General features: G+C 43.7%; 1 protein-coding gene across 6 annotated transcripts in view; it reads left to right on the top strand.

Moving 5' to 3' along the window:
• The window catches only part of PTPRG (protein tyrosine phosphatase receptor type G), a 1080885-nt gene that overhangs the window by 910980 nt on the left and 149957 nt on the right, over positions 1-19948 (top strand). For all 6 annotated transcript variants that reach the window (XM_085624730.1, XM_085624729.1, XM_085624728.1 and 3 more), the window contains one exon: positions 10169-10260. In XM_085624730.1, coding sequence (XP_085480856.1) covers positions 10169-10260 — 92 coding nt within the window. The remainder of the gene's footprint in view (positions 1-10168; positions 10261-19948) is intronic.

Here is a 19948-nt window from a genome sequence, read left to right as displayed (position 1 = left end):
CGTTTTGATGTTACTGTTTTCAGTGAACATTACCTAGAATTGAAAACAGAGAAGAAAAAAGTTGAGTATAATGGGCATTGAGAAATTTAGGAAACAGGTGGTGTCTCACAAAATACATAAAACAAAAAGAACCACGTACCCTTAACTACTGGGTAGGATAACACACCTCTGCCTGGCAACCGTTCAGGAAAGGGACACCACTCTAAAAATATTTGTACACCGTTTTCTTTCAATGATTTAATTTGTGTCCTATCCACAATTAAGCAAAGTGGTGAGTAAGATTTGCCAATACCCTTAATAGGCAAAAAATCGTGAGTTAAGAAATGAACAGGAGAGAAAGACATCCAAAATTGGCAGTACATTATCAATGCGGTCCCAAACATTGGCCAGGTCTGCTTGTGTGAAAAACTCACCACAAAATCACTAACTGTCTAAAACAGACAGTAGGTTATACTGAGAAGTCTGAACAAGCATGAATTAAAAGGTGTAAGCATAGCACTGACATTGTTAAAGCCAACTAGTGACCAAACTCAAGTGACCAATAGCTCTCTGTAAACCCTATGCATGTTTGGCATTCTATATCAGTCACAGACATAGTGACCAAAACGCGTAGTACAAAATCTTATAGTGACCAGAATCCAGCCCTAGAGTGCTAATATGTATCCAGCCAGAATACATAAGCAATCGATGAAACGTAAAGTGAGCATACCAATACACTTAAATGTTGCAAAGAAGAGCCAAAATCAAATAATTGTAATCAAATAACTATATGTCAGAGCACCCGGAAGCCTACCTGTCCGTCGGTACCTCGGTGCGGAATAGAGCCTGTAGCCGGAGGTAACCGAACGTCAGGATAAGCTTTCTTTTTTGAACACACCCAATAGCGTGGGAGCCACCAATCAAAGCAGCCGATCACAATCACGTGGGACGGGATTGAAGTAACCCGCGAAAGCGTATGTGTGCTGCTTAAACGCTGTTAACAAAGAGAGACGCGCATGTTTCACACTTGACACACTATGGCTCACGCATGCGCTAGTTATAAACAAGCGCTGTTTTAGCAACAAATAGTTATGCCACTCAAAAGTGTTACCTAAAACGGCACTCTCGTCTGGACACATAACGTCTTCCATCAATATAAGGAGTGTCAACGGTATATAATATCGGAGCCAACATGTCTATATTTTTAGCACGCCGATCACGAGAAGGACATGATGATCAATGTCAGACATTTATTCAGTACAAAAAATGATAATAAAGATTTAAAGTATCAAGTTAATACCAGATATGTCTCCTAACTATGCATGTGACTATTCAAAAAGGCTGATGTTGTGCATAAAAGAGACCAAAAGTAGTGTGTTAAGAATACCTCCAAATCCAAAGAAGACTAAGAGCATGGCATGTCTCAAGTTATTCATAATTATGATGACCAAATAATTTCAGTAGAGTCTCGAATAGCTCAGACTGTATGTTAGTGAAAGCCAAGGAATTTCATCATTAAGACCTAAGCTATCTGGCTTCAATTTGTGAACCCACCATTGTTCGTGTCTGAACAAAAAAGTAATTTTGTCAGTTATGTGAGGTGGAATAAATGGTCGTTCAAGCACGGTCCACTTCAAATCACTAGGACTATGTTTCACTGTCAGAAAATGATTGGTCCGTTTTGTTGAGGATTTCCCACATCTAATCGTACTCTTGTGTTCAAGAATACGGATTTTTACACATCGTGTAGTCATACCTACGTATCGCTGTGGACACGGGCATGTAATTAAGTAAATCAAGTTGTCACTATTGCAATTGGTATGACAGTTAAGGACCCATGGTCTTACTGATCCAATGTCAATTTCTGTTGTTACAGTGGTATGCGGACAAGCCGCAGACAAACCACAAGGGCAGTGCCCCAATACTGGGGGTAATTCCCATAATGTTTTCTGAGATCTTTTGTTAGTAGTCCGGGGACGAGTGTGCACTAAGCGATCTCTGATGTTACTGCTTCGCTTTAAAGCAAACAACGGTCGTGGGAGGATTTCATCATCTATATTTAGAATTCTCCAATGAGACAGAATGCCCTTCTTGATTTTATTAGAATGTTGGCAGAAAGTGTAAACACACGTGAGCCTGCTAGTAGCTTCTTTCGGAATGCTGGGTTCAAGTAAGGCTAACCGGTTGTTATTAAAAGCCCGCTTAGCAGACTTTTTCACTAACTTGCTAGGGTACTCTGTCTCGTAATTGATTTGTCAAGATCTGGGCATGTTCATGGTACTTAGCAGAGGAGGAACAATTCCTTTTGAGACGTAAAAACTGGCTGAAGGGCAGATTATCGCGTAATGCTTGAGAGTGGAATCTCCCATACAGCAGCAAAGAATTTTTGGACATTGGTTTTTTATATAATTCTGTACTCAAACCACCTGCAAAAGGTGAAATCAAGATATCCAAAAAAAGTAATTGCGTTTTGCTGTATTCGCAAGCAAAATTCAAAAAAGCATTGTTCAACCATATCTTAAACTCCATGAGAGATGACAATGTACCATGCCAAATTAAAAAGACATCGTCAATATATCTTTTTCACACACGTATTTGGTCTCTGTATGGATTATTAATATTGAAAATGTGATCCTGTTCAAAAATATGGACATAGAAATTGGCCAGGCTGGGAGCAAAAATGCTCCCCATGGATGTACCGGACACCTGGAGGAACAATTGTTCCTCATATTGAAAAAAGTTTTCTTTCATCGCTAGTCTGGCACTTGCGATGATGATCAAGAGTCGGCGTCCACCTCCTGGCCGTCCTATCATTTCTGGTCAAGGGTCACTTCTAGAGCCATTATTTTCTTTTGTTGATTATTTCTTGCGACCCTTTGTTACAGATATGCCCACTTATTTGAAGGACACTAAAGATGTCCTTATATTGTTGGAAGAACTTACCTTTGAAGTCGAGACAAATTATCTTGTCTCTTTTGATGTGGCGTCACTATTTACGTGTATTCCACAGGACAAAACATTATCAGTCATTGAATCTCTCCGTTTGAACAAACCTCCTGACTCCATCACACCTGTCTTTCATCATCATTGTGGAGAAGTGTGGCTCAATGGTTAGAGCGGCAGACCTCGATGCAGAGCACCGGTCCGGGACCAGGATTCGATTCCCGCCGCGGCAGGGTCTCGAGCTATAAATTCCTCGGACCGGATATTCTCGCCTCAGTGCCACGCTGCAACTCTGGGCAATAACTTGCTTAATCTCCACAACGGCCCCCAACAGCGCTGGGATGCCTGGCTTCACCATGGGGGTGCCCAGGAGTGAACACTCCACACGGAAAGCCAGGAAGGGTTCCTTCAGCGGTATGAGTACAGTGCTGAGATACCCGTAGTGGTGATCGGCGCTATATAAATACCTATACATTTACATTTACATCATGATCACGAGAAGGATCGTGATGATGATGTGACGCCCTTCACATACACACAAACACCCAACTAGGTATCCACTTATAGATTTTCCATATACGAACTGTTTTAGTTAATCCGACAAAAATCTATTTGTATATTGTGTAACAGAACAGCAGCTGACCTACCTACTGCAAAGTGATCTTTCAGATTAGCTCGCTGGTACTGGTGTTTTAATTGTATTTGTATATCCCGTTTCGGTCAGTAGTGTGCTACTGTAGCCCTTGTCTGAATTAGGCACAGACTGGAGTTTGCGTGCCTGCTTATCTCGTCCTGGGTGCACCTCCATGCATGGTTTTGCACAGCTGGAGAAACGACCTGGAACCTCCGGGTTGTGGAAGGTAACTTTAATCAGGGTCAGACTGGCGTATAGAGAAAAATGGCAGTGCCAGAAGGGCTGGTCTGGCGTGTCCGTGTGTGTGTGTGGGTGGGGGGGGGGGTTGTTGACCGGTGTTATATTCCAGTAGCCATGTTTTTACTGTTGACTTTCCTGATATTACCACAAACATTGCCTGCAGCAAGCACAACTGTTGGCTGGCTTCCATCCCTTTCACCTACACATCTGTGGCCTGCACGAGTCCAAAACTGCGCCGATGTGCAAACGTGTGTGACTCATTAGCTATCTGATTTGCTTATGTGGGCCACTTTTATTTTGGCGCCCCAGTCTTAAATCCCGAACTTGTGCTGTAAACACGCCAGTCTGACTTTTCTCCCATTTATATTTACACATGTAATTATGTTCTACCGAGATCCCAGATGTGACACTGTCTCGTCTGTAATGCGATCGCAATTGTAATTTTGCCCCAGGGAGCAGCAGTCCACATCAAACGGAGATGCATTGTGGGTTAGCTCTGCGGCCTCCGTACGAAAGGTCGTCAGCTGCTTTCTGTGCTTGTAGCTTTGACCAATCAATGCCGCTGTGGAGAATCTCCGCGAGGACAGTCTAGAAACGATGAATGTGAAACGCATGTCATTATGCCTCAGTATGTATTTGGAGGCCGATACTGACCTAAATCGTTTGTCTCTTGCTATCGAATTTCTATAGTTTTGCGGTCTGTGATGCAAATGGTCTCATTTCGAGCGCTTTGTGATCTTGCTCAAACCATGTTTGCACTTCGTGTTACAATTAGGTTATGGAGAAATTCTGTGGGCGGGCTGGTGCAGTAAGGAGGAAACTGTAAATACATTATTTTTTAAGTTACGAACACTAATTTCTCATATTATTCTCCTTCCACGGCACAAAAGTTGGAACTAGGTGCAAACACCGACCAATTTCTGGGTCAAATTTAATTTACCAAAACATTAGTTTGCTTCTGGCTCAATCAGAAAGCTGAATTTGTTTTATGTTTTAGAGCGCTTTTCTTCACGGATACCAACTCTTATCAAATCCGTTTTTCGGAAACAGAGGGAAGTCAGCAGATTTGCATTGCTTTGTCCTTCTGTGTGATAATGATTTGTGATCAAAGACACCATCTTCAACAAGTTTTAATTACACTTGGGCTGATTCACAAATGTAAATTCAGTTGTCAACGTAAGTTGACGACTAGATTTACTTTACTTAGGCTTTCCAGAAGTTCTCAAAGGGATGCCTGACAGGAAGGAGTAAGCCAGTTTATGGGTTTGGAGGTCACTGCCACAAATACAGAGTTCCCTGCACCTGCAAGTCATACCCAAGAGGTGGGATTCTGGCCATTCTGATGCTAAAAGACAAGGAGATGATGGACGGAGCGCTGAAACCTTTCAAACACACCCCCAGTCACAGATCTGGGTTGAATCCATCATCATTCTTTAGCTCACTTTGCCACCTCAGTGCAGACCCAGCTGTATGCAAATCAGTCTTGACCCCGTGCCTCATGGGAACAGTCCAGCCCGAACTGCCAAGCCAGGTCTTCCATGAACCGGAACAAGCATCCTGGGACCAGTTTCAAGGAGTGTTTAACCTTGGAGGTTTGGGAGTGCCCTCCAACAACCTCTTTTGTTTGCATGCACACATTCCTCTTTCTAGCTTTAAAAGGATTGGCGTTTTGCCCCAGCACAGTGCTGTGTAATAAAAACATTTTACGAGGAGGAAGAGGGGGTGAAACAGCCCAGACTTGGAGGGAATGTAGGGGGAGAGGTTTTACCACAGAGATTCATTTTCCCTGATGAGAAGAAACGTAAAACACAAATCTTTGCACAGAGGATGCTATTTTCCACCTGTGCAGTGTTCTTCATCTTGGAGAACGCTGCACAGTGGGGATGGCATACCATTTGAAAGTCACGTAACTGTCTAGGAAAAATCATGGAAACCTGCATGTGGCGCAGCTTTCTGTGTGGATTGCAGGGAATTTTCATGAATTCCACCAAGCAGTAAATCTACACTACGACTTACTGGCTGTACCGGCGGGGTATACGGCACCTTCAGAACAAAATGGGCCATGTGGCTGCGACAATAGGTCTCCACAGGATACCCTTCACTTTGTGCTCTTGTGTTCGCATTACTCATTCCCGAGAAGAGTGCATCTCAAGGGGCTATTAAGAAAACATAATTTTAAGCAGGCCCGGGTGGCCCTACTTTTTTTTTTAACAGTCCCCTGATGCTTTTACATTATTTTGTCACAAATTTTTAAAGATCTGCAGTAAAGCTAATAAATACGAGGGGAATATAAAAGGAGGAGTCCTTCAAGCACTTGGTGCATTAATGGGGATAGTGTGTGGTACACCTTTTAGTATTTTTTAATGTTTTTATGATGTTTTAAGATGTTTTTGAGCATTGCTTCTTATGCTGATGCGGTGCCCTGGCTGCCCATGATGATCATTGTACTGTATTGTTGTGCTGATGAATGTGTATCTTTTATGGTCATATTTTTTTTATATATACCGAATAAAGATTATTATTATACACTATGACATAGATGTAAGTCTGCAAGGGTAGATTTACTTATGTATTTGTGAATTGTTTTTGGTGCATGTAACTTTTTATGATTGCCGCATTTGGCAGTACAGCTTTGCAAGTGCAATTAATTGCTCACTGGAAGTGGATGCTAAAGAGTATCTAATAGATCATTGAGGCATAATAATTACATGGCATCCATATACTGATTTTTTAAAATGATTATTTGAAGACTACATAAAATGGTAGCTTTAGTACTTTTAAGACGAATGGATGGTATATACTGGGAAATTGATGTCGAGATTTGTAATATATATTTACAAGTAAGTTGTATTACGCTTACAAATGATCACCTTTTTATTTCAACATTAAGTTGTGAGCAGCTTCTAATGTGGTATGGAATTCCTTCTGCATTCACTCCTGGCAAATATGGTTGTTTCATCATATTCATAGCTTTTGCCCCTTCTGTGTACCATGTCTTTTTGTCTCACCTAGGTAGCACTTGTGCTGTCTCTTCGAGACAGTGAATTCAGGTATGGACTTTAGGCTCTGCCCATTTTCAGCATATCTTTTCAATTGGCTCCTCCTACTGTCCTTGGTAAATGGTGACTTTTGATTTGTGGATAAACTTAGTATTTCCTCCTTAGTGATTCCCTCTCTTCTGTTACCTCCCATGAGGAAATACATGTGTCCTTACTCTCTAGGTTTCATTAACAGTTCGTGAGCACTATTTATTGAATGTCCAGCTGTTGTATGCACAACATGCTTTCCCACTTACACAAAGCAGAGTACACCTGTTTTCCTGGTTCAGGGTGGCACCGATCATGAACGCCATGCTTTGATTAAAGAAGCTCCCTCCCTTCCTCGCTCCACGGTGTGTGTTATTGTTTCTTTTTTTTTAAGCAACTTCATCTTTAAAAATGGGGCCACGCCCCTTTCTTTTAATAATGCGTGGCTCGCAAACTAAATAAACGAATAAATATATTGGATTTTTTAAACAGCATGGCACGCCATTTTCATTTTGCGCAGTGGCTGTTTGGGTGGTGCTACAGGGAGAGGGTGGGCAGAGGGACCACGCAGGGAACAACAATATGGCCGAGCTCTTCAGGGCAACACAGTTGCCCACAAATACTGAGTACTAGGTTACAGCATGATGCTGGTCACCATGATGCGTCCACGTTGAGCTTCCTGCTACTGCTTGACTCCTACAATGCAGTGGCTGTTTGGGCGGTGCTAGATGGAGGGGGCAGTCAGAGGGAGTACCGCAAGGTACAGCATTGTGGGCGCGCTCTTCAGGGCAACGCAGCTACCCGTGGACACACTGCACCAGCTGAAAGCGTGCTACTGGCCACCATGATGTGTCCACAGCATTTTGTTTGCATCGCATTAGTATATTTGTAAAGTATGACAACACAGGGGGACACCAGAATATAATCAGTAGCTGTGGGAGCAGCTTCACCCTGACAATGCTCTTTACAAGTGCCCCCTGCCGCCAGCATGTAACTCTACCTTTCTCTAACTCTTTCCCTCACTATCTCATTCGCGCTCTCTTCACTCTACCACTCATTTAAGTACGCAAATAACTATCTCTATATACCATCTCGCTCTCCCCATCTATCACGTTCGCATTCGCGCTCTCTCACCAGGGCTGGACTGGGAACCACAACCGGCCCTGGCAAAGTGCTCGGCCGGACCCCTGGGGGTTGGGGGTGCTGCCAAGCTCTTTGCCTGGGCCGGTTTTCGGCCGTTTTTGTTACAGGGCCGATTTTGCAGCTGTGCTGCAAAAACGGCCCTGTAACAAAAACGGCCCCCAGCAAAACCGGCCCCCACCCGTGCGGCCCACCGGGGGATTGCCCGGTGCCCGCTACGGCCAGTCTGGCCCTGTCTCTCACAGAAGAGTAAAACACATTTCCATTACAACGCCAATGGCTCAAACTCTAAAAGAAATGCGACACCTATTGCATTGCAAAATGCTTGTTTCCTTTTCTGCGCCTTGGGTGTGCATTGCCTGAGAAGGATGGGGTCAGAACCCGGAAGGCCTTTCCCTTTTACGTCTAAAAAAAACGTGCACGCACGCAAATTCAAAGTGCAACCAATACCTGGAGTGTTAACTGGCAAGAGAGTATTCTGGGACACGTGGTCTTTGTGTCAAGCCTGGTGTGTGGCAGAGGACAGATGGGGCTGACAGGTGCCAGCTCAGTGCGATGCTACCAGCGCTCGTTTATTGCAAAGATGTGCTGTTAATGTTCAAAGAGGCCAGAAACATAATTTTAAAATACTTATCGGGCAGATAGCAAGTCGATAAAGTAGCTTTTGGGGGTCTGTTTCCGTGTTATTTCCGTTTTTACTAGTGTTTTTTATTACTTTGCAATAAACTTTGTGCATTTGTGTGAAACTGGAGTGAAGTTACGCATAAAGTAATACCACCCAGTTGTATTCGAAGCCCTATAAAATGCACATTTCATAATTTACAAGAAGAGTTTACTGGAATTCTGAAAGCGTGAATTATACACATGAGCTATAAACCATCAATCAATCTGTCTAGACTAGATTCATAAATACGGCGCGTACATTTTGTCTGATATTATGGCCTTTTTGTGAGTCTTAAAATTCCAGTAAGACAGTATTTTCGCCTGGTGGATGACGGAAACAGCTGCCCCATTTGCAGGTAATCAAATGGGTTTGAAGTCTGTTGTATTTAAAGCACATCTGTAATTGTGCACGAGCTCTGTACTCCCTCCAGACTAGCGCAGAAGTGACTCTGAATGTTCCAGTGAGCGGTTACTATTGTGGACAGTCTGCGTTTGTATATTATATGTATATATAGATAGTACGGTGGTCGGGCGAAGACAGCCAGCTCGTAAGAGGAGTCTCACTGACACTTTAGCACCGTAGTCCGGCGTCGTGGAGACGGCTGCTGAAAGGAGGCGGGCCTCCCCGGTGTGGCTATTGTTGGCAGCTACTACTAGGCACGCAGGGGGCCCCTTCTGCTGTCACAGGAGCCGCTCACGCCGAGCTGGACTCGTTAAATATTCAGTTCCAGGCCCAGCCTCGAGCTGCTCATTAGCCCTGCAATGAGCAGTGACGCCGGAGCCGCGAGCCCTGCCTTCACTCCACGTCGCCATGCACGCGCTGCTGGGAGCCCTCAACCTGCTCCGTCTAAGTGCCCTCTGTATGATGACCAGCCTGTGCTCCCTCCTTTGCTTTAAGTACAGGTAAGCTACTGCCGACCGCGTGAATATTTACTTTCCTGTTCGGTGTGCACCACTTACTCTGCTTTCCCCTCGGCGCAGGCTGCCCTCCCAGGCCCAGCTCTGGATATATTTGTTGTACCGTGCCCTCTGTACTTTTGCAAACAGCCCTGCCTCTAATGGAGCGGCGCTTTTACATGCTGACGCCGTCGTGTATCCGAGCTGATTAGGAATGCGTTTCAAGTACCATAAAGCTGTCTGCTGCGTGCCTTCTGTGCTTGTGTTTTTGTATTTGTTTACGTCCCTGCTTAATTGTGCATTCCGAGCTCCTGCAAACGGTTCTGCTAAGCAGTCAAAAACTGCCTTAATAACTATGCCGGCATAATTGGACGCGTACAATATTGGTGCCAGTGTATTTCTGTGTGTGGTGGGTGATTGTTGGCCATGTACTTTTTTTTCTTTTTACATATTAGCATGATGAAGTCATTATGCAGAGAGTAGTGCGGCATAGTAAGATATATATTCACGCAGTATGCATGTTCCTGTATACAAGAAAGGAAAATAGTTAACTGATGGCGAATAAACCAGCATGTTTCTAAATTGAACTTGAAGTGGTTTCGTCCCTAGTGAATCTTAATTGCACGTTTTCGCTGTTGTCCTACAGAAAGTGTTTTCAGACCGCTCACTTCTACGTGGATGACAGCAGTTCCCCTCGTGTGGTTCCAAATGAAAGTATTCCCATTATACCAATTCCAGGTAAGTGAGGCCTTTAGCATCGTTTTGTGCATTAAAAATAATCAGCAGCTGTAAAATTATTATTTTTAAAATGATGTGTATTAGTTCTGTTTGAGAACCTTTTATTCCTGTATGGTGTGTACAATTTCATTTGTGTTTTTTTTGTAGCTCTTTTGCAGCCCCTACAATTTTTTGGCAGGTGTGTTTTTTTTTCTCTCGGTTTGGCAATCCAGAGCTGGAATAGGCTAGGGAAACTGTATGAGCATTGCAGTAAAACCCACGAAGCGGCTGCTATTGGAATGTAAACTCTGCTGAAAAGTATTTTGAGATTATCCAGAAACACTTGTCAGGAACAAAGAAAGCTTTGACAAATAATCCCACAGAATGACTTGAAAGCTGCTGCGCCGCTGCTTATCAAACATAATGTTGTGGGCATATTGGAAATGAGACTGTCAACAGTAATAGTATCTGGCTAGCAATAAAATCCAGGAGGTAATGAATCTGTCTGGAAGTGTAGTATATTGTACATAATGTGCCAATGAAATAGGTCATTAAATTTCATTTATTGTGTTTGACGAGCAGGGCCTTTTGTACTGCAGCTCCTTTTGTGCTATTCAGTGCTTGGCTTCAGCTGTTCTTGTTCTGAAAAAATAAACCCATGCATTGTTTTATCACTTCCATTTATTTCATTGCAGTGGCACGGCATTATTTCATATCCCTCCGTATACTTTATTGAGGGATTGCCAGTAAAATGATGTAGTGCCTTATCGTAAAAGCAGTTTCCTAAATTTCTGATAAAAAAATAAATCACCGAAAGAGCCCCAATTCCGTTTTCTAAGCACCTTCAAAGAAAACAAAGTCGAAAGACCATTTCTTCTTTTCTGAAAGTAGAGGGCCTAACAGTTTTCCAATCCATAGTGGTAGAGCAGTGAAAGTTGAATTTAAGTTAGCAGGAATTTTTCATGTGAGTTTTTTTTCATCTATTGGGTGAGCAATTTCTTCCTTTAGTGTTAAAATGTGTTATCAATTTTTTTTGTCTTTTAACATTTGCGGCAATACTAAACAGGACACTTAATTACATGTACATAGGTTTAGGTGTACGTAAGGTTACCCAGCTTTGAGTACATGTAAACTTAAATTTTTTCTTGAACGTTCTCCCAACAAAGGATGAGTGAGAGAGGAAAATTCAACAAAGCGAGATTTAACAGGGAAAGGAAATCCTGCTTCACCTGTGCTATCTAGCATTTGAGAAACAATAAGGGAAATGCTCCTAAGTAACCAATATTCAATTTTTCCTCAAATGGCTGAGCCAGATAGTTAACAACCATGAGCAAAACGTGTGGTTACTTTTGCAGGGAAATGGAAAATGCCCAAACGCCCAGGATGGTGATGATTTTTCCAATGTGTGGTACTTGTATGTCTTGCCATCTTGTGTTCTCCTTCCTGGATATTCTAGTCATAAGACGGTAAACAATGCTGCTATGGATGTTGTGTGACCAAGCCGAGATTGTGGGATAGCACCACCGCCTGAACAGTAGTTCTTAAGTCTAATTCCCAGTTCTTCACTTTGCCATAATTGCAGTATTAACTGTGACACTGAGATTTATGTCTATGATGTCAATGGATTTGGTGCTGTTGAGTTACTGCAATATGCCCTTTAAACTCACTGTTCTGAGCCTACTGTACACTTGTTTCTGCTTGGTACCACTGACAAAGAGCCCATGTCTTCAGATGAGTGAATTTGACATAGGCATTTGACAATTCTCTCACCATTAAAAGAAAACCAGGTCAAACTGATCATCTAACCATTGTCCCCGCCCCCCCCCCTATTTGTGAGGTGCCAGGGTGTCCCTGAGTAGATGTGCTTCAACTGTACTTTCCTTCTGTGTCTACATTCTGTGGTCCAACTGTCAACCTTTCCTCTCTTACTTCCACATACACCTAATTCAACTTCTGTGTATTGACGATGGTGCTCCCGCACCAGGAGCTTTTGAGCAGACACAGCCCATAAAGTACACTAGTTTTCCAAGCTCCTGTGGCATGGGAGCAATTGATTTACAAGTCGCTGAGCAAGATTGTTGACTTCACAAACTGGTTCCAACTCTGGCTACAGAATGGCAGAATTTACCAGCAGTTCTAGAAATCCTTGTTTGTCATTTGCCCTAAAAATCTGAGCTTCCCTTTGAATTAGAGTTTAACATTTTAGAACATTATCTCAAGAATGACATTTGTAGGAGCTTCCTTTACCAAGATACAAACATGCTTTTTTCATCACTGGCAAGGCTTGTCGGAGGGAAACTGCTATGGTCCATAATAATACTTTCATGCCCCTGTTATACTGAAACACGTATTTTTCAATAACTTCCATGTTTCAGTTCTAACCATTAGACAACTGAACGTTTTTGACTAAAAAGTAAATTTTCTTTTTACTTATTTAATGCCAAATGTAGGCCTAAACGTGTCAGAACAGGTTAGTCTAACACTGTAGCCTTATCTACAGAGTCACAGGCCTTTTTGTCAGCCTTTTTATATTGTTAATACACCTTGTTGGTGCTGTACTACCACACTGCATCCTACATGAGTCATTTGCACGACAATGAGACACACACACACACACACACACACAACTTCATCAAAGTCATAGTCGCACCATTTTAGTAGACAAGCATATATAGTAAGAAATAATCAGCAAGATTTAATTGCCCAGAGGTATAAAACGCCAGACATCTCGGCCCATAAAAATTAAAAAATCTGGGGAATCACATGTAAACCCCCACCCTTCCCCCCAAAAACTAAACTTATCCATAGTCCTACTGGTTACAATCAGTGTATGGAACTTTAGTTAACAGAAATGCTTTCAAAATCTGACACTGGCAGTGGGTGTAGGCTTAATTTTCCCTTGTCATTTTGTCTTTGTTGTGTGACATGTTTATTCTCACTTTGTAACTTTCTGTATAATGTTAAAAAGTTATAATCTATAGTTTCTGTAGATTAAGAGCCTTATTTAGAGTCAGGCTTTCCTGAGATCGCTGTACAAAGGGTGGCAGTCCGACCACATCCACCCGTGCGCCCATCTACAAGTGTGGCTGTGGGACTGCCACAAGACCACTTCCTCCACCGGGATCAAGGTCACCACTGCAGCGGCAGTCTTCAAAGGGCCTGAATATGCTGGCGTTGCCAGCTATTACAACCTGCATTTCACCGCCCATTTCATGGCAGGCACCCTGTCGAGAAAAGGTTGGGGTAAATGCAGGTAAGGGGGCCCTAACCGGGCCCCGGACAAATCTGGCCATGTGGTTGTGTGAGCAGGAGGGCATGTTGTGGCCCCTGGAATTGCACCTGTGTTGCTGCACGGTTTGTCATTCACGACCTGATGCATGCCACACTGTGCAGGAACGTACTGCAGGTTCTCTCACGGCGGTGGTATGCTTGTTAAGCTCTCCTATTAGCCTCACATACCACCCACACTCACTGCATTAAACTCGTAATCTGGTGGGTGGGTGCTCCGCAGGCTTGGTGGTCTTCCTAGGACTGCGGCGGTGAGGGTCCCAGATGAAGACCGCCAAACTCGTAATACGGCCTTAAATATGTTCTGCAAAACGAAGGTTCTTTGGACTTTATTTTGGGTATGTTGGCTACTTACACTTAAATGCTTTTCGTCTAGTTGTGTCTTTTATTATCCTATCATTCTAATGTCTGTCCCTGATGTTCTCAATTGACTTGTTGTTCAGGCCTGTTTTGCCTCTAATGGAACACACAGCTTAGCTCATCTTCCCACTTACTGTCAGATATCGGCTTCACTTACCACATGAGAATACAGAGTACTTTATTCTACAGCTTATAGAATGGTCTCCATTAACTTACTGAATTCTTTGTGTTCAAATCCACAAAAACTGGTTTTCCTTGCCATCCTTCTAGTATATAAGAAGGACCTATATTTGTTTTTGTAAGTAGAAGTAGTTGCGTGATATGTCACTAAAAGGCTAGACTAATTCACTATGTTTCTGGTAGACCTTCCTATTTACATTTCTAGCATTTGCACCAAACACCAAATGAAAAAGAACTCTGCTTAGTCTCTTTTGGAAGACGTGGGATATGAGAGAGCTCTTTACTGATCCATGCTGTGGACAGCAAAATAACGGACGTATGGATTCTCCAGCGAGAAGTCTCAAATATGGAGAAAATGGAGATTTAAAATGCAAAACCACTGAGAATGGGTCTGAAGGGAGCACAAATAGAAGGGGCAAACTAATTCAAAGCATCAACAGACTGAAGCAATCTACTAAGAGTGCATAAAAGACTAACTTGAAATGGTAATCAGTGAAGTTGAAGCAGCGTTTGTATTTACAGGAACAAAAGTGCAGTACAAAATGATAGGCACGAGGACTGATATAGATGGTGAAATAAGGAACCAAAGTGTTCGCTAGCTGGCACATCAGCAATGAGTGTCTGCTGACAAAATGTGAATTGGGTGTGTGATGGCCTACCGACATGAAGGGCCCATCCTCTGTGATGGCTTGGGAGAGCAGTACTCATGATCCCATCAAAGTCACTTTTGGCCTCCGTGGTGTGTCCATTGGAAAAAGAAGCACACAACCCCTCATACAGGCACAACTTTCAGGCAATAAGGTGCCTCCCTCGACTAGAAAAATCCATCTACACACCAGCCGATCGGTGCATCAAGATGCATGAAACAAGTGGGCAGGTGGAGTGGACAGGCAGCCAATCGAGATCATGAAAAAACATGAAGCCGAGCAGCATTTGTAAAGTTATTTTAGCAAACCAAGGTGTAGGAAAAGCATGATCTATCTCGCATAGTTGCCCCCACTTTTTGCCTGGTGTCAGTGTGTTTTGACTGTAGTGCACTGTGATCCTGCTAATCAGGACCCCAGTGTCTGTGCTCTCTATCCTCAATTCATTGGTAAGTACTTTGTACACCCCCCAATTGGTATACTGGTGTACCCCTGTAAGTCTGTAGTATATGGTACTGAGGTACTCCGGGCATTGGTACACCTGGGGTCTCCCATGGGCTGTAGCATGGATTATGTCAACCATGAGAGCCCATGCAACCTGTATCTTCAGGTCTGCCTTTGCAGCCTATGTGAAATAATGCATCCACCTTTTCACTTTAGATATTAGGTTTTCCTTATATCCCGGTCACTGCACTTGAGACCTACAAGTCATCCCTAAGGTAGGCTTTACAGATCACAGGCAGGTTATTAGTGAGCCGTGGTACCCCTACTACCAACCCAGAATCCATTCTTTGGGATTTGTAAGTGCGGGGAAGCCATTTTAAGGTATTTAGTGGACAGGAGTGGTCCTTGCGGCTAAGCACGGCGGGGCAGGGGTGAGTGTCGACAGATGACTGAATAGAGATTATTTATTTATTTAATTATTCCTATTCCGTCATCTGTCAACTTCCAGCCCGTCCCACCGCGCTTACCCTCACGGACCGCCCGCTTCAATTAGTGGACACCGGCAACTCAAGATGTCCACCTGCATAATGGCTTCTCCCAACCCAGTCATGTTTGGTATCAAACATGTTGGAATCATGCAACTAAACCGATTCCAGTGCTAGTTGCCTGATATCATGTACCGGGGGGGGGGTTCCTTAGAGGACCCCCCATACCTACCTGTGTAGCCTTGCAGGGTCTGCCTTTCAGATTGTGCTGCTGCCAACATCAGTCACTGTTTTGCCCCCTTGCTGAGAAGCGTAACTAGGGCAGGGGAAGGCAGAACAAAGAATTTACTGTAGAAGAGAGGTGTGACAATCTCTCCTTTAGAATTAGATAGGGTGGGGGTGATTGTGAGCGCCTCCAAAGTGCATTAGATGGCACAGCTGCCTCAAGCGTAACACAGACCTTTCCCCCAGTGCTTTGAGACCCTTACAGGTGAGCAGTCACGCTTTATAAGATACCTGACTGATGGACATTGGGTGCCCCCCTTGCATAAAATAGTTTCCACCAATACAAGAGCCCTTGGCTCCCCCTCTGGCGTGAGACTATACAAAGGATTGGCAAGTAACCACCCCCCCTGTACAGTTCCCCCTCTCTCCCCCCCACACCCCACAGGGAGGTCCCCAGAGCTCCTCCAGGTGGCCGCTGGATTCTGCCATCTTGTATCTTGGCCCCTGGTTGCATCTGACTGGTTTGGTCCTCAGAGTAGCGTCCCTGACCACCTCTAATATGTGGGTCACTACAGAAGGAGTCCTTCCCCCTATTAGGATTACTTTAGGGGTCCCCTGATTGTGGGTCCTTATACTTGTTCTGGACTTTGTCAAGATTTGTCAATACCTGTTGGAAGACACTTCTGCTGTTGGATACTGGAACTCTGCTGCTGGATCGAACCAGGAACCAAGATAAAACTGTTCTTGGTACGAAGTCTCCTACTGCAACTTCATATCCGCGCTCTTCAAAGTTTATGCAACTCCTTGGCTATGCATCCCTCGAGTGTTCCATGACTCTGCTTGCATCCAAACAAAAAGGAATCACCCTTGCAGTGAGTGAGTCATTTTCCTGCATTCGCAGGCACCTCAATGACCGGCTCTACTTATCCTGCGGTCCCACGTATACCTCCCGGCTCCTCAGAGGCCTGACTAGTCTTCCCTGCAATATGGGAGACTGTAATACCGCACCAGCCGATTAGAACCGCATCCCTGTGCACTGCATCTGTCTGCCGTTACCAAGGCTTGTTGACTCTCCTGACTGAAGATCTTTGAGCTCCAAGAATCCCCACCCTCAAGCTTCGCACAGCTTCAAGAGTGTCACCCTCCCTGCATCGCCTGTGACATGGGTGTCCATCTACTGTGTGCTGTTGAGGCCTCCTTGTGACTCCCTCTGCCTGCTGCCACAGGGTCCTCCTAGGATCTCCATTTATTTCTGCTGGCTCTCGTGCATGCTGAAGGCTGGCCTGGACTTACCCTTGCTGGGTTAGTCCGACAGACCTTGCTGGTCTGCAACCAAGCATTGTTTATTGCACCCCAACTGTTGTATTTGCCAAGACTTATTGGTGGTCCTGCCAGCCACTGATTCTTCTGCAGTCATTAACTGACGTTGGACAGCTTGTGGACATCTCCTGTGCTCCTGCGTCGTCCCCTGGCCTCCACAGCTGCTACATCAAGACCAGCATGCTACTGCACGCACCTCCGATAAGAGGTGGTATTGTGCTCCTCCTGGACATTTCCCTTGTGGTTTGGACTCTGTCCCCTCTACTTTCAGGTACTTCTCTTCCAGAATCCATGTTTGGTCTTCACTGACCTAGTCTACAAGACGATGTAGCCGTCAAACTTTCAAGATCCTCTATTGACATCAACAGGCGGTTCGGACTCCACTTTGCACCTGGGCTCCCTGGGGTAGGTATCCTGGTTCCCTGGGTATCCACGGGTGGGGTGGCTCTCCAATCTGCCATGATGCAACTGGTTTCCTCTGGGTCCTTTGGGAAGGGCTCTGAAGCAGTAAAATAACAACCATGACTTTCCCACCGTTATCCTATGGACATGTGACCCAGTGTAACACCTCTGCACCGGGCTCCTGGGGGTCCCTAACTACTTATCTACTTACCTTAGGTGCTTTCTCTGGCTTATTCATCCTTGGGTACCAGTCTCGTTTGGTTATTTACCTCACATTCCATTTTGTTTTAGTATATGTCTTGCATCCCCCCTTCCCCAATAATGGGCCCATGTGTATTTCTGTGCTTTCTTACCTGTTTTAAAGTATTACCTTGTGTATTGCTATCTCCAGGTAGAACATATACCAAGTAGTTCTTAGTGTGGTGTTTAAAAAATACAGAGGTATATTTCTTACACTTGTGTGGTTCGTTCTTGCTTGTAAGCTTACTGACTGACATTTGTGGTAAGTGCATTCGTTTTACACCCTCCTGGATAAGCCTTAGCTTCTCTCCACAGCTACACCTTGAGAGCTTTGGTTTTCAGGGGCCACTACATCTATCACTCAGGATTGTCTGGACTCCGTGTAGGGCGCCTCACCAGTAGGTGTACACCATATACTGAGCCAGCCTCCTACACAAGGTAGTTCTCCCTCCTGAGAATTGCTTTAGCTATCCGAAAACATACAAATTATTCATGGTAATTTTGCCTGATGCTAATAAGCTTAGTCCTTGTAAACCAAAAGGTTGGTCACTGTAAATTTATGCAATTTATTTGATGTTCTCCTGAAAGACTACTCTAGATATTCCCCTTTGAATACACTGAGTGATACATGGGGTACCTTAGTTTCGCATCATCTTTAAAATAAACAAGACTTGCTATTGACCTGAGTGCCACACAAAGCATCTAGACGGCTAAGCAGATGGGGTTAAACTAATACATTTCGACACCCGATCTTCAAACGGCAAGTGTATGAAATTTGTACGAATTTGTATTGGACTAACCCATCCTACCTTAATTATGGGGGCGTTTTGCGGTGGGAAATGGGAGATATTTAAAAGTGTAGATGTGTAACTAACCCAGATAGCAGTGAGCATGCATGACGTATTCCAGGGTGTTTTGGTGGTGGTCTTGCTGAAAGAATTTTGAGAAATTGGGACCAAATAGTGTATTTCTCTGTAACCATTTTACATACATTTTCTGAAAAGTCATTCCTTCTGAAAGGAAAGGGCACTAACAAAAAAAATCCCAGTACTTCATGATGTGCCATATCCTCCCCCATAATGTTGGAGCTACAACTGCTACAAGATAATTTTCAGAAAATTGTTTGTTTCAGCTCAATTTCACTGAAATGGCTGCAAGCCAGTTCAGAAAATGCATTTTTACTTGGCATAGCATTTTTCATAGTGCCGGTCTTCACCAATACCTCGCACTTTTTCATTTTTCCATCCTGCTTCTCCCTAATATACATTTATACCTGACAATGTCCTTGACAGAGCAGAGTAGAAAAATATATAAATCTTACATTCTCATAGAGTACGCTCCTGGGCTACACTTATTTTATAGACTTTTACAGTAGTTCTGTTTTTTTCAGGTTGATTTCAGACCGTATTAGTCAGTATCACATCAGCTTAAATTATATAATTAAAAGTAAAATGATGTTGCATATTTTGCCTTCAAATACAGGGCTTTCATTTACGGAAAAAAAATATTTTCTAAAACGCAAGTTAATTATTTTAATGAGAAAATCTAACAATTTTGTCCTTTTAACACCAGATTTTCATTTTTAGCAATTGCTTTTGTTTGGTACTCGCTTGTGCTGCTGCATCACATGCATAGGTTTTTATTTGCCTACCTATGTGCCACCATCTCAAGCCTAGGAAGTACACAAAAGGTAACTAATTACCCCCATCCTCCAATTTACAGCTTAATATGATGATGTGCAGCAGGGACCATCATAACATGGATGCCCACAATATGCCGAAAAGTACAGGGCCATCGTTGTGTATTCTTGGCCCCATAATTAAATGGATGGTCACAATATGCCAGTAATTGCCATCCTTATGTCAGTTCCAGCATTATATAAGGGGTGCACATCTTCATTTCTTGGGTGGCCAAAATTTGCCAAGTATTGCCACCTTTATTCTAGAGCTTGTGTAGTACTAGTGCTGAGCACCAGCATACCATATATTCCCACAGTATGCTCTGAATTTCCACTATTGTAGAGATCTGATCCATGGGCTTGAGTGCTGACCAAGCTTAGCTGATGGAGGTACCATGTCATAGTGCCCATCTCTTCACAGACACAGAAGACTAACCCTGGAG

Source organism: Triturus cristatus, chromosome 9 (genome assembly GCF_964204655.1).
Source record: "Triturus cristatus chromosome 9, aTriCri1.1, whole genome shotgun sequence".
Taxonomy (NCBI): domain Eukaryota; kingdom Metazoa; phylum Chordata; class Amphibia; order Caudata; family Salamandridae; genus Triturus; species Triturus cristatus.
Note: the sequence above shows the minus strand (reverse complement) of the source record. Positions and strands in the feature narration are given on the sequence as shown.